Source organism: Nerophis ophidion, linkage group LG14, assembly GCF_033978795.1.
Source record: "Nerophis ophidion isolate RoL-2023_Sa linkage group LG14, RoL_Noph_v1.0, whole genome shotgun sequence".
Taxonomy (NCBI): Eukaryota; Metazoa; Chordata; class Actinopteri; order Syngnathiformes; family Syngnathidae; genus Nerophis; species Nerophis ophidion.
This window is the reverse complement of record NC_084624.1, coordinates 14,135,076-14,149,704: the sequence shown is the minus strand read 5'-3', so window position 1 is coordinate 14,149,704 and position 14,629 is coordinate 14,135,076. Positions and strand designations below refer to the sequence as shown.

Here is a 14,629-nt window from a genome sequence, read left to right as displayed (position 1 = left end):
CCCTGGAGCAACCAAGAGGCAGAGCGAGACGGGACGAGTACAGCCACGTAGGTTCCACGAGAGACTGGAGCGATCTAGACACGGAGACCTGCGGTTACCCCTGGCAGCGACCTAAAGGCAGAGCGAGACGGGACGAGTACGACCACGTAGGTCCCACAAGAGACTGGAGCGATCAGGACCCGGAGACCTGCGGTGACCCCTAGGAGCGGCCAAGAGGCGGAGCGAGACGGGACGAGTGCGACCACGTAGGACCCAAGAGACTGGAGCGATCGGGACCCAGGGACCTGCAGTGAACCACGGGAGCGACCAAGAGGCAGAGTGAGACGGGTCAAGTACGGCCAAGTAGGTCCCACAAGAGACTGAAGCGTTCGGTACCCTGAGACCTGCAGTGACCCCCAGAAGCTACCAAGAGGCGGGGCGAGATGGGACGAGTACGGCCACGTAGGTCCTACGAGAGACTGGAGCGATCGGGACACGGAGACCTGCGGTGACCCCTGGGAGCGACTAAGAGGTGGAGCGAGACGGGACGAATACGGCCAGGTAGGTCCCGCGAGAGACTGGAGGGATCGGTACCCGGAGACCTGCGGTGACCCCCGGGAGCAACCAAGAGGCAGAGCGAGACGGGACGATTATAGCCACGTAGGTCCCACGAGAGACTGGAGCGATCAGGACCCGGAGACCTGCGGTGATCCCCCGGAGCGACCAAGTGGCGGAGCGAGATGGGACGAGTACGGCCACATAGGTCCCACAAGAGACTGGAGCGATCGGGACCCAGGGACCTGCAGTGAACCACGGGAGCGACCAAGAGGCAGAGTGAGACGGGTCAAGTACGGCCAAGTAGGTCCCACAAGAGACTGAAGCGTTCGGTACCCTGAGACCTGCAGTGACCCCCAGAAGCTACCAAGAGGCGGGGCGAGATGGGACGAGTACGGCCACGTAGGTCCTACGAGAGACTGGAGCGATCTGGACCCGGAGACCTGCGGTGACCCCTGGCAGCGACCAAGAGGCGGAGCGAGATGGGACGAGTACGACCACATAGGTCCCACAAGAGACTGGAGCGATCGGGACCCAGGGACCTGCAGTGAACCACGGGAGCGACCAAGAGGCAGAGTGAGACGGGTCAAGTACGGCCAAGTAGGTCCCACAAGAGACTGAAGCGTTCGGTACCCTGAGACCTGCAGTGACCCCCAGAAGCTACCAAGAGGCGGGGCGAAACGGGACGAGTACAGCCACGGAGGTCCCGCGAGAGACTTTAGCGATCTGGACCCGGAGACCTGTGGTGACCCCTGGCAGCGACCAAGAGACAGAGTGAGACGGGTAGAGTACGGCCAAGTAGGTCCCACAAGAGACTGAAGCGTTCGGGACCCTGAGACCTGCAGTGACCCCCAGCAGCGACCAAGAGGCGGAGCGAGACGGGACGAGTACGGCCACGTAGGTCCCGCGAGAGACTTGAGCGATCTGGACCCGGAGACCTGCGGTGATCCCCCGGAGCGACCAAGAGGCAGAGTGAGACGGGTCGAGTACGGCCAAGTAGGTCACACAAGAGACTGAAGCGTTCGGTACCCTGAGACCTGCAGTGACCCCCAGAAGCTACCAAGAGGCGGGGCGAGACGGGACGAGTACAGCCACGGAGGTCCCGCGAGAGACTTGAGCGATCTGGACCCGGAGACCTGTGGTGACCCCTGGCAGCGACCAAGAGGCAGAGCGAGACGGGACGAGTACGGCCACGTAGGTCCCACGAGAGACTGGAGCGATGAGGACCCGGAGACCTGCGGTGATCCCCCGGAGCAACCAATAGGCGGAGCGAGACGGGACAGGTACGACCACGTAGGTCCCACGAGAGACTGGAGCGATCGGGACCCGGGGACCTGCGGTGACCCCCGGGAGCGACCAAGAGACAGAGTGAGACGGGTAGAGTACGGCCAAGTAGGTCCCACAAGAGACTGAAGCGTTCGGGACCCTGAGACCTGCAGTGACCCCCAGCAGCGACCAAGAGGCGGAGCGAGACGGGACGAGTACGGCCACGTAGGTCCGGCGAGAGACTTGAGCGATCTGGACCCGGAGACCTGCGGTGATCCCCCGGAGCGACCAAGAGGCAGAGTGAGACGGGTCGAGTACGGCCAAGTAGGTCCCACAAGAGACTGAAGCGTTCGGTACCCTGAGACCTGCAGTGACCCCCAGAAGCTACCAAGAGGCGGGGCGAGACGGGACGAGTACAGCCACGGAGGTCCCGCGAGAGACTTGAGCGATCTGGACCCGGAGACCTGCGGTGACCCCTGGCAGCGACCAAGAGGCAGAGCGAGACGGGACGAGTACGGCCACGTAGGTCCCACGAGAGACTGGAGCGATGAGGACCCGGAGACCTGCGGTGATCCCCCGGAGCGACCGAGAGGCGAAGCGAGACGGGACAGGTACGACCATGTAGGTCCCACGAGAGACTGGAGCGATCGAGACCCGGGGACCTGCGGTGACCCCCGGGAGCGACCAAGAGACAGAGTGAGACGGGTAGAGTACGGCCAAGTAGGTCCCACAAGAGACTGAAGCGTTCGGGACCCTGAGACCTGCAGTGACCCCCAGCAGCGACCAAGAGGCGGAGCGAGACGGGACGAGTACGGCCACGTAGGTCCCGCGAGAGACTTGAGCGATCTGGACCCGGAGACCTGCGGTGATCCTCCGGAGCGACCAAGAGGCAGAGTGAGACGGGTCGAGTACGGCCAAGTAGGTCCCACAAGAGACTGAAGCGTTCGGTACCCTGAGACCTGCAGTGACCCCCAGAAGCTACCAAGAGGCGGGGCGAGACGAGACGAGTACGACCACGTAGGTCGCCACGAGAGACCTTCGATAACTCCCGGGCGCGGCCGATTCTAATAAAAATGTGAACAAGCATAATTATCTTTCCTTATTTTGGGACGGTTGCTCTCATTACATTGGGTTCTTAATATTTATATTTGTTTTCAGCAAAATTGTATTAGATTTTAATATTCTACCACTCTGGTTCATTACAGTAGCGTCCCGGAAGAGTTAGTGCTGCAAAGTGTTCTGGGGATTTGTTTGTTCTGTTGTGTTACGGTGTGGATGTTCTCCCGAAGTGTGTTTGTCATTCTTGTTTGGTGTGGGTTCACAGTGTGGCGCATATTTGTAACAGTGTTGAAGTTGTTTATACGGCCACCCTCAGTGTGACCTGTATGGCTGTTGACCAAGTATGCCTTGCATTCACTTAGGTGTGTGTAAAAGCCCCATATATTATGTGACTGGTCTGTGTTTGTATATGCTACAAAGACAACATATTTTATGTCCATCCATCCATTTTCTACCGCTTATTCCCTTTGATGTTCAAACTGATAAACATTTTTTTGTGTGCAAATAATCATTAACTTTAGAATTTGATGCCAGCAACACGTGACAAAGAAGTTGGGAAAGGTGGCAATTAATACTGATAAAAGTTGAGGAATGCTCATCAAACACTTATTTGGAACATCCCACAGGTGTGCAGGCTAATTGAGAACAGGTGGGTGCCATGATTGGGTATAAAAACACCTTCCCAAAAAATGCTCAGTTACACAAATTAGCTGAGATAGGCTCCAGCACCTCCTGCGACCCCAAAAGGGACAAGCGGTAGAAAATGGAATATCTTAATGCTAAGAATAATTATGTATTTTTGCTCAAATTTCACACTTTTGTTTATTTTTGTTTATTATTTAATATGTACAACCTTAAATATAAATAACATCTTTATCATATATTTTTTAAAACTTTTGTTTCAGAACGATGCACATTAAACACAACAATTGGATTTATTTTTTTAATATGATGTTTATTAAATTATATAGAAAGAACCACATATATTTGTTGTGTCGGTTTACTTTTTTAATAACCGTGCACATAAAATACAAATATAATTCTTTAATATTTACAAACCTACATATAAATAACAACAGATCTTTTGGATTTATTAGGTTTTGAAAACTTTTATTTAGTACCTTTTATTATTTGTTATTTTTATTGTAATATTTTAGCTAATACACTAAAAAATGAATGTATATAACGGCGTGGCGCGGTTGGGAGAGTGGCCGTGCCAGCAATCCGAAGGTCCCTGGTTCAATCCCCACCTTCTATAAACCTCGTCACGTCTGTCGTGTCCTTGAGCAAGACACTTCACCCTTGCTCCTGATGGGTCGTGGTTAGTGCCTTGCATGGCAGCTCCAGCCATCAGTGTGTGAATGTGTGTGTGAATGGGTGAATGTGGAAATAGTGTCAAAGCGCTTTGAGTACTTTGAAGGACTCCTCAAATATGGACACTTTTGACCTTTCTTCTTTTCAACAACACCTGGTGTTGAACTTTGAGATCGGCCCCAGTACACAAAAACATTTCAACATCCCTCCCAAGTTTATTGGGCATACATGCACGCAAACACCCCCCCCCAAAAAAAAATCAACGCCTTCACCACCGCTTAATTCCTCTGGGGTTGTGGATGGCTGAGTAGCGCTCTATTGCGGCAGCCGGCCTCCAGGGCCTCAACTCACCCCCCCTCTGTTGCAAGTTGGTGGGATTATAGTGTATGTATCATGTTTAATGGGTGCCATGCTATGTGAGTTTTTTTCCTTGGACTCAGTCTGGACCCCTCCTGAGGGTCTATCTAGCCTTAGACCAGGGGTTACCAACCTTTTTGAAACCAAGAGCTATTTTTTTGGTACTGATTCATGCGAAGGGCTACCAGTTTGATATATATATATATATATATATATATATATATATATATATATATATATATATATATATACATATATATATGTATATATAAAATGGGTATTTCTGTTCGTCATTCCGTCGTACATTTTTTTTCCTTTAACGGAATGTTTTTTGTAGAGAATAAATGATGAAAAAAACACTTAATTGAACGGTTTAAAAGAGGAGAAAAGAGGAAAAAAAAAGAAAATTACATTTTGAAACAAAGTTTATCATCACTTTTGACTCTTTAAAATTCAAAAGTCAACGAAAAAAATGAAGAGAAAAAATAGCTAATTCGAATTTTTTTTTTCTAAATTAAAAGAAGAATTTATGGAACATCATTAGTAATTTTTCCTGATAAAGATTAATTTTAACATTTTGATGACATGTTTTAAATAGGTTAAAATCCAACCTGCACTTTGTTAGAATATATAACAAATTGGACCAAGCTATATTTCTAACAAAGACAAATCATTATTTCTTCTAGATTTTCCATATTTTTTTTTTTAAAAGAAATTCAAAAGACTTTGAAATAAGATTTAAAGTTGATTCTACAGATTTTCTAGATTTCCCAGAATATTTGTTTTAAATTTTAATCATAAAGAGTTAAAAGAAATATTTCACGAATATTCTTCGTCGAAAAAACCGAAACTAAAATGAAGAATTTAATCATTATTTATTCTGTACAATAAAAAAATAAATTGACTTTAACATTGATTTAAATTGTCAGGAAAGAAGAGGAAGGAATTTAAAAGGTAAAAAGGTATATGTGTTTAAAAATCCCAAACTCATTTTTAAGGTTGTATTTTTTCTCTAAAATTGTCTTTCTGAAAGTTATAAGAAGCAAAGTAAAAAAAAAAAAAATGATTTTATTTAAACAAGTGAAGACCAAGTCTTTAAAATATTTTCTATTTGAGTTTTGTCTCTCTTAGAACTAAAAATATCGAGCAAAGCGAGACCAGCTTGCTAGTAAATAAATACAATTTAAAAAATAGAGGCAACTCACTGGTAAGTGCTGCTATTTAAGCTATTTTTAGAACAGGCCAGCGGGCGACTCATCTGGTCCTTACGGGCTACCTGTAGGTGACCCCTGCCTTAGAGTGATATTTTTTTTACTCTCCCCCCTCTCCCAATGTCACCCTTTTCTCACATTTTTAGGATGCACCGTCTTGTCCCCCCCGTAACGTATGTCTGCTCTTAGCGGGACTGTGCCGAAAATGTAATTTCAGTTCTTATCTGTCCATCTGTGTTGGCCCTGTGATGAGGTAGCGACTTGCCCAGGGTGTAAAACCGCCTTCCGCCCGATTGTAGCTGAGATAGGCGCCAGCGCCCCCCGCGACCCAAAAAGGTAATAAGCGGTAGGAAATGGATGGTTGGATGTGTCTTGTACATGTGGGAAGGGAGAATGTAAAGCGTGTCTTGTCAATTGTCAAGGTAGAAAGGCGCTATACAAGTATAACCCATTTACCACACATACATATATATATATATATATATATATATACGTATGCGCCACACTGTGAACCCACACCAAACAAGAATGACAAACCTATTTTGGGAGAACATACGTACCGTAACACAACTTAAACACAACAGAACTAACTCCTCCGGGACGCTACTATATACACCCCCGCTACCACCAAAGCCCACCCATCTCCTGAATTCGGAGGTCTCAAGGTTGGCAAGCATGGATTTGATCCCAGTATGATAGTTTATCAACTGTAAATTTCGGGTAAATTTGCCATTATATTTTTATAAGAGCAGGAAGGGGCTAGGAATATGTTCCTGGTAAAATTTCATATAAAAGCGCCCTATCACAAAACAGGGCCACCCAAACATCATGGGACCCTAAGGCCCTGGCAGAGACGACTGATTGATTGATTGATTGATTGATGGATTGATTGATTGAAACTCCTATTAGTAGATTGCACAGTTCAGTACATATTCCGTACAATTGACCACTAAATGGTAACACCCATACTTGCCAACCCTCCCGGATTATCCGGGAGACTCCCAGAATTCAGCGCCTCTCCCGAAAACCTCCCGGAAGAAATTTTCTCCCGAAAATCTCCCGAAATTCAACAGGAGCTGGAGGCCACGCCCCCCAGCTCATACATGCACAGTTGGGAGCTTGAAAAGGAGGAATGCAGGCGGATTTGACCGCGGTGAATTAAAGTAGGAACACTCCGGAGGCAGAAGTTCATTTAGAGGGGCGGACTCACCGTTTCTCTGCCATGTTTCCGTCACACAGAGGAAGTAAAGACCGCAGGAAGTGAAGAAATCCTTCAGGATAAACGTTTTGTTTGTCAAAGATCTTGTGTTGGGAGAAGAGCCACAAGACGGGAAATGAAGGCAGGAATCCTGCCAGGTGAAAAAGCTGACTGGGACATCGAAAAACCAACGTCGAAGTTGATCATATCAGTGGGAAAGAACAAAGATCCAACAGTGTTTGGCGATCATACACAAGCAGTGAGCTGACAGAGACGAAATAGACGCAAATAACACAAAAACGAACAGAGCTGATAGCGAGAGACAGCAGGGCAAAGCAAATACTGGCGCCATCTTCTGGAAACTCGGAAGTGACGTTACTCAAATAGTGAAAGGTAAGTGTTGTTGTTGTTGTTTTTTAGTAACCAGCAAGCATATATATATATATATATACTGTATATATATGAAATACTCGAGTTGGTGAATTGGCTGTAAATATACACCCCTCCCCTCTTAACCATGCCCCCCGCCCGAACCACGCCTCCACCCCACCCCCGACCACACCCTCCGCCCCCCACCCCCCACCTCCCGAAATTGGAGGTCTCCAGGTTGGCAAGTATGGTAACACCCGAATACGTTTTTTAGCTTGTTTAATTCACGGTGAGCAATCGAAGGGAAGGGATTGTGTATCCAGCAATTTCTGGGCCATAGACCACCTCTTCCAATCATGCTAAGGAAAGGGCTGAAGTCAGGATCGACGATTGGCCAAGCGTGAGCACACCTTGAGTTCATTACCGGGCCTCTTGTAGAGTGTGTATCCCAAAAGGAGCACGACGACCCCAAAGGCAATGAGTGCGGCCCACCAAGTCAGCAGGAACATGATGACCAGACAACACACGGCGCACAACAAGGACAGCCATTTATTGTAGAACCTGAAGGTCGGACGCCAGCCTGGAAAACACCATGGTACGTACATAACAGTGTATTATATAATACATCGCAAAAAGGAACTTTCTCGTATGAACTAGATCAGGGGTCCGCAACCCAAAATGTTGAAAGAGCCATATTGGACCAAAAATACAAAAACAAAAAATAAAGCCATATTATATACAGATAGTGTGTCATGAGATATAAATTGAATTAAGAGGATTTAAAGGCCTACTGAAATGAGATTTTCTTATTTAAACGGGGATAGCAGGTCCATTCTATGTGTCATACTTGATCATTTCGCGATATTGCCATATTTTTGCTGAAAGGATTTAGTAGAGAACATAGACGATAAAGTTTGCAACTTTTGGTGCTAATAAAAAAGCCTTGCCTGTACCGGAAGTCGCAGACGATGACGTCACAAGGGTGAGGGCTCCTCACGTCCTTGTTTTGAATGGGAGCCTCCAGCAGCAAGAGCTATTCGAACCGAGAAAACGACAATTTCGCCATTAATTTGAGCGAGGATGAAAGATTTGTGGATGATAATATTGATAGCGAAGGACTACGAAAAAAATAAAAAAAATAAAATAAAATAAAAAGCGACGGCTCCGGGCGGCGGCAGTGTGAGCGTTTCAGATGTAATTAGACACATTTACTAGGATAATTCTCGAAGATCCCTTATCTGCTTATTGTTTTAATAGTGTTTTAGTGAGATGGTAAAGACATACATTGAGGTCGGATGGCTGCGGTGAACAGGCAGTGTCTCAGAGAGAAGCCGAGGAGCCAAGCTCACAGCTGCCTTTTAAACAGCTACTGCAGGAGGACGAATAATCCAATGATGTCTCCGGTAAGATATATATCACAATTTTCCCATCCAACAACATGCTGGTTGACGTGGAGAAACATGTTCGCTTGACCGCTTCTGTTTAAAACAAACAAACACCAGCTGTGTGTCGGTGCTAAAGACAGCTGCTGCAATCCACCGCTTTCCACCAACAGCATTTTTCTTTATAGTGAGTGAAGTATATTGGTCCGGTGGCCATGGATGAAGTGCTGGCTGTCCAGAGTCGGGACCCGGGGTGGACCGCTCGCCTGTGCATCGGTTGGGGACATCTCTGCGCTGCTGACCCGTCTCCGCTTGGGATTTTTTCCTGCTGGCCCCCACTATGGACTGGACTCTCACTATTATGTTAGATCCACTATGGACTGGACTCTCAATGCAAGATGGCGGCGCCCGGACGGGCTGCGACACTGCGGTGCTCTTGCTAAAGATGGAACATTTGGCGGAAATGCCGGACAGTTCTGCAGACTTCATGGCTGGCTCGCATCGTGGTCACTCCGTGATCACGTACGACCGCCAGACACTTCTGGATATGGACATATCGGGTCGTTTTGGACTGATAGACGCGGGCGTGCTAAACATGCTAACTAGCATGGGAATACGTCGGCGGCTACATCCAGCGGCCTGTGAAGCAGCGGAGTCTAGTAGCAGCGGGGGCCGTCTACGGAGCAGACGCCAGCGGTGTGATCGGAAACGCGGATGCCGAGCGGGGCTTAAAACAAAGCAGAAGGCTAATCCCCACAGAACACCACTTCCCTCCATCCTGAAGACGGATTTAGATGAAAGATGCGAGACTACTGGTCTGGGTAAGGAGTCTGTTAAATTAGAACAAGTTTTTTCTGCTTTGAGTGTTTCAGAGTTGGACATGTGTTTTACCGAGGTGGCTAACTATGATGCGTGCAGTTTATCAAAGCAACAAACAAACAATCGAAAAATCCCCGTTACTGAGGTGGCTAACTATGATGCGTGCAGTTTATCAAAGCAACAAACAAACAATCGGAAAATCCCCGTTACTCAGGAGGCTAACCATGATGCGTGCAGCGAGGTGGCTAACCATGATGATGCGTGCAGTTTATCAAAGCAACAATCAAACAATCGGAACATTCCCGTCGTATCAATTCCTAGATATGGTCGTAATTATACTGAATGCACTGGGCATAATAAACACAACATTATTAATATTGCTACTACGGATAATTTGATCAACAATTCACTAAAACAGCCCACAACCTATAATATAGGTTTTTTAAACATAAGATCATTGTCTCCCAAAACGTTGTTAGTTAATGATATTATCAGAGACAACAATCTTAACGTCATCGGTCTCAGTGAAACCTGGCTTAAACCAAATGACTTTTTTGCGCTAAATGAGGCATGTCCTCCTAACTTTACACATGCGCATATTGCCCGTCCGCTTAAAAGGGGTGGGGGGGTCGCACTAATATACAACGAAAACTTTAACCTTAGTCCTAACATAAATAATAAATATAAATCGTTTGAGGTGCTTACTATGAGGTCTGTCACACCGCTGCCTCTACACCTGGCTGTTATCTACCGCCCCCCAGGGCCCTATTCGGACTTTATCAATGAATTCTCAGAGTTCGTTGCTGATCTAGTGACACACGCCGATAATATAATCATAATGGGGGACTTTAATATCCATATGAATACCCCATCGGACCCACCGTGCGTAGCGCTCCAGACTATAATTGATAGCTGTGGTCTCACACAAATAATAAATGAACCCACGCATCGCAACGGTAATACGATAGACCTAGTGCTTGTCAGGGGTATCACCGCTTCCAAAGTTACGATACTCCCGTATACTAAAGTATTGTCCGATCATTACCTTATAAAATTCGAGGTTCAGACGCATGTTCGTCAAACTAATAATAATAATAACTGCTATAGCAGCCGCAACATTAATACGGCCACAACGACAACTCTTGCTGACCTACTGCCCTCGGTAATGGCACCATTCCCAAAGTATGTGGGCTCTATTGATAACCTCACTAACAACTTTAACGACGCCCTGCGCGAAACCATTGATAACATAGCACCGCTAAAGTTAAAAAAGGCTCCAAAAAAGCGCACCCCGTGGTTTACAGAAGAAACTAGAGCTCAGAAATTATTATGCAGAAAGCTGGAACGCAAATGGCGCACGACTAAACTTGAGGTGCACCATCAAGCATGGAGTGATGGTTTAATAACTTATAAACGCATGCTTACCTTAGCTAAAGCTAATTATTACTCAAATCTCATCCACCGTAATAAAAACGATCCTAAATTTTTGTTTAGTACGGTAGCATCGCTAACCCAACAAGGGACTCCTTCCAGTAGCTCCACCCACTCAGCTGATGACTTTATGCAATTCTTTAGTAAGAAAATTGAAGTCATTAGAAAGGAGATTAAAGACAATGCGTCCCAGCTACAACGGGGTTCTATTAACACTGACACGATTGTATATACGGCGGATACTGTCCTCAAAAATAGTTTCTCTCGTTTTGAGGAAATAACATTAGAGGAATTGTTACAACGTGCAAATGGAATAAAACAAACAACATGTTTACTTGACCCTCTTCCTGGGAAACTGATCAAGGAGCTCTTTGTATTATTAGGTCCATCAGTGCTAAATATTATAAACTTATCACTTTCCTCGGGCACTGTTCCCCTAGCATTCAAAAAAGCGGTTATTCATCCTCTTCTTAAAAGACCTAACCTCGATCCTGACCTCATGGTAAACTACCGACCGGTGTCTCACCTTCCCTTTATTTCAAAAATCCTCGAAAAAATTGTTGCGGAGCAGTTAAATGAACACTTAGCGTCTAACAATCTATGTGAAACCTTTCAATCCGGTTTCAGGGCAAATCACTCGACGGAGACAGCCCTCGCAAAAATGACTAATGATCTATTGCTAACGCTGAATTCTGATGCGTCATCTATGTTGCTGCTCCTCGATCTTAGCGCTGCTTTCGATACTGTCGATCATAATATTTTATTAGAACGTATCAAAACACGAATTGGTATGTCAGACTTAGCCCTGTCTTGGTTTAACTCTTATCTTACTGATAGGATGCAGTGTGTCTCCCATAACAATGTGACCTCGGACTACGTTAAGGTAACGTGTGGAGTTCCCCAGGGTTCGGTCCTTGGCCCTGCACTCTTCAGCATCTACATGCTGCCGCTAGGTGACATCATACGCAAATACGGTGTTAGCTTTCACTGTTATGCTGATGACACCCAACTCTACATGCCCCTAAAGCTGACCAACATGCCGGATTGTAGTCAGCTGGAGGCGTGTCTTAATGAAATTAAAAAATGGATGTCCGCTAACTTTTTGCAACTCAACGCCAAAAAAACGGAAATGCTGATTATCGGTTCTGCTAGACACCGAACTCTATTTAATAATACAACTCTAACATTTGACAACCAAACAATTAAACAAGGCGACACGGTAAAGAATCTGGGTATTACCTTCGACCCAACTCTCTCCTTTGAGGCACACATTAAAAGCGTTACTAAAACGGCCTTCTTTCATCTCCGCAATATCGCTAAAATTCGCTCCATTCTGTCCACTAAAGACGCTGGGATCATTATCCATGCGTTTGTTACGTCTCGCCTCGACTACTGTAACGTATTATTTTCGGGTCTCCCCATGTCTAGCATTAAAAGATTACAGTTGGTACAAAATGCGGCTGCTAGACTTTTGACAAGAACAAGAAAGTTTGATCACATTACGCCTGTACTGGCTCACCTGCACTGGCTTCCTGTGCACTTAAGATGTGACTTTAAGGTTTTACTACTTACGTATAAAATACTACACGGTCTAGCTCCATCCTATCTTGCCGATTGTATTGTACCATATGTCCCGGCAAGAAATCTGCGTTCAAAGGACTCCGGCTTATTAGTGATCCCCAAAGCCCAAAAAAAGTCTGCGGGCTGTAGAGCTTTTTCATTTTGGGCTCCAGTACTCTGGAATGCCCTCCCGGTAACAGTTCGAGATGCCACCTCAGTAGAAGCATTTAAGTCTCACCTTAAAACTCATTTGTATACTCTAGCCTTTAAATAGACTCCCTTTTTAGACCAGTTGATCTGCCGTTTCTTTTCTTTTTCTTCTATGTCCCACTCTCCTTTGTGGAGGGAATCCGGTCCGATCCGGTGGCCATGTACTGCTCGCCTGTGTATCGGCTGGGGACATCTCTGCGCTGCTGATCAGCCTCCGCTTGGGATGGTTTCCTGCTGGCTCCGCTGTGAACGGGACTCTCGCTGCTGTGTTGGATCCGCTTTGGACTGGACTCTCGCGACTGTGTTGGATCCATTATGGATTGATCTTTCACAGTATCATGTTCTCATATGTTCTCATAGTCATCAGTATCATCAGTATCACAGTATCATGTTCTCATAGTCATCATTGTCACCGACGTCCCACTGGGTGTGAGTTTTCCTTGCCCTTATGTGGGCCTACCGAGGATGTCGTAGTGGTTTGTGCAGCCCTTTGAGACACTGGGGATTTAGGGCTATATAAGTAAACATTGATTGATTGATTGATATTATTTTAGATCCACTAGGGACTGGACTCCCACTATTATGTTAGATCCACTATGGACTGGACTCTCACTATTATGTTTGATCCACTATGGACTGGACTCCCACTATTATGTTAGATCCAGTATGGACTGGACTCCCACTATTATGTTAGATCCACTATGGACTGGACTCTCACTATTATGTTAGATCCACTATGGACTGGACTCCCACTATTATGTTAGATCCACTATGGACTGGACTCCCACTATTATGTTAGACCCACTATGGACTGGACTCTCACTATTATGTTTGATCCACTATGGACTGGACTCCCACTATTATGTTAGATCCACTATGGACTGGTCTCTCACTATTATGTTAGATCCACTATGGACTGGACTCCCACTATTATGTTAGATCCACTATGGACTGGACTCTCACTATTATGTTGGATCCACTATGGACTGGACTCCCACTATTATGTTAGATCCACTATGGACTGGACTCCCACTATTATGTTAGATCCACTATGGACTGGACTCTCACTATTATGTTAGATCCACTATGGACTGGACTCCCACTATTATGTTAGATCCACTATGGACTGGACTCTCACTATTATGTTAGATCCACTATGGACTGGACTCTCACTATTATGTTAGATCCACTATGGACTGGACTCCCACTATTATGTTAGATCCACTATGGACTGGACTCTCACTATTATGTTTGATCCACTATGGACTGGACTCCCACTATTATGTTAGATCCAGTATGGACTGCACTCCCACTATTATGTTAGATCAACTATGGACTGGACTCCCACTATTATGTTAGATCCACTATGGACTGGACTCCCACTATTATGTTAGATCCACTATGGACTGGACTCCCACTATTATGTTAGATCCACTATGGACTGGACTCCCACTATTATGTTAGACCCACTATGGACTGGACTCTCACTATTATGTTTGATCCACTATGGACTGGACTCCCACTATTATGTTAGATCCACTATGGACTGGACTCTCACTATTATGTTAGATCCACTATGGACTGGACTCCCACTATTATGTTAGATCCACTATGGACTGGACTCTCACTATTATGTTAGATCCACTATGGACTGCACTCCCACTATTATGTTAGATCCACTATGGACTGGACTCCCACTATTATGTTAGATCCACTATGGACTGGACTCTCACTATTATGTTTGCTCCACTATGGACTGGACTCCCACTATTATGTTAGATCCACTATGGACTGGACTCCCACTATTATGTTGGATCCACTATGGACTCGACTCCCACTATTATGTTAGATCCACTATGGACTGGACTCTCACTATTATGTTAGATCCACTATGGACTGGACTCCCACTATTATGTTAG

The 14,629-nt window shown here is 45.9% G+C and overlaps 1 protein-coding gene across 1 annotated transcript in view; it reads right to left on the bottom strand.

Annotated features, from left to right (window-relative positions):
• The window catches only part of slc12a3 (solute carrier family 12 member 3), a 95,965-nt gene that overhangs the window by 18,922 nt on the left and 62,414 nt on the right, over positions 1-14,629 (bottom strand). Inside the window, exon 14 of the mRNA XM_061921115.1 lies at positions 7,733-7,888. Within this exon, the coding sequence (XP_061777099.1) occupies positions 7,733-7,888 (156 nt within the window). The remainder of the gene's footprint in view (positions 1-7,732; positions 7,889-14,629) is intronic.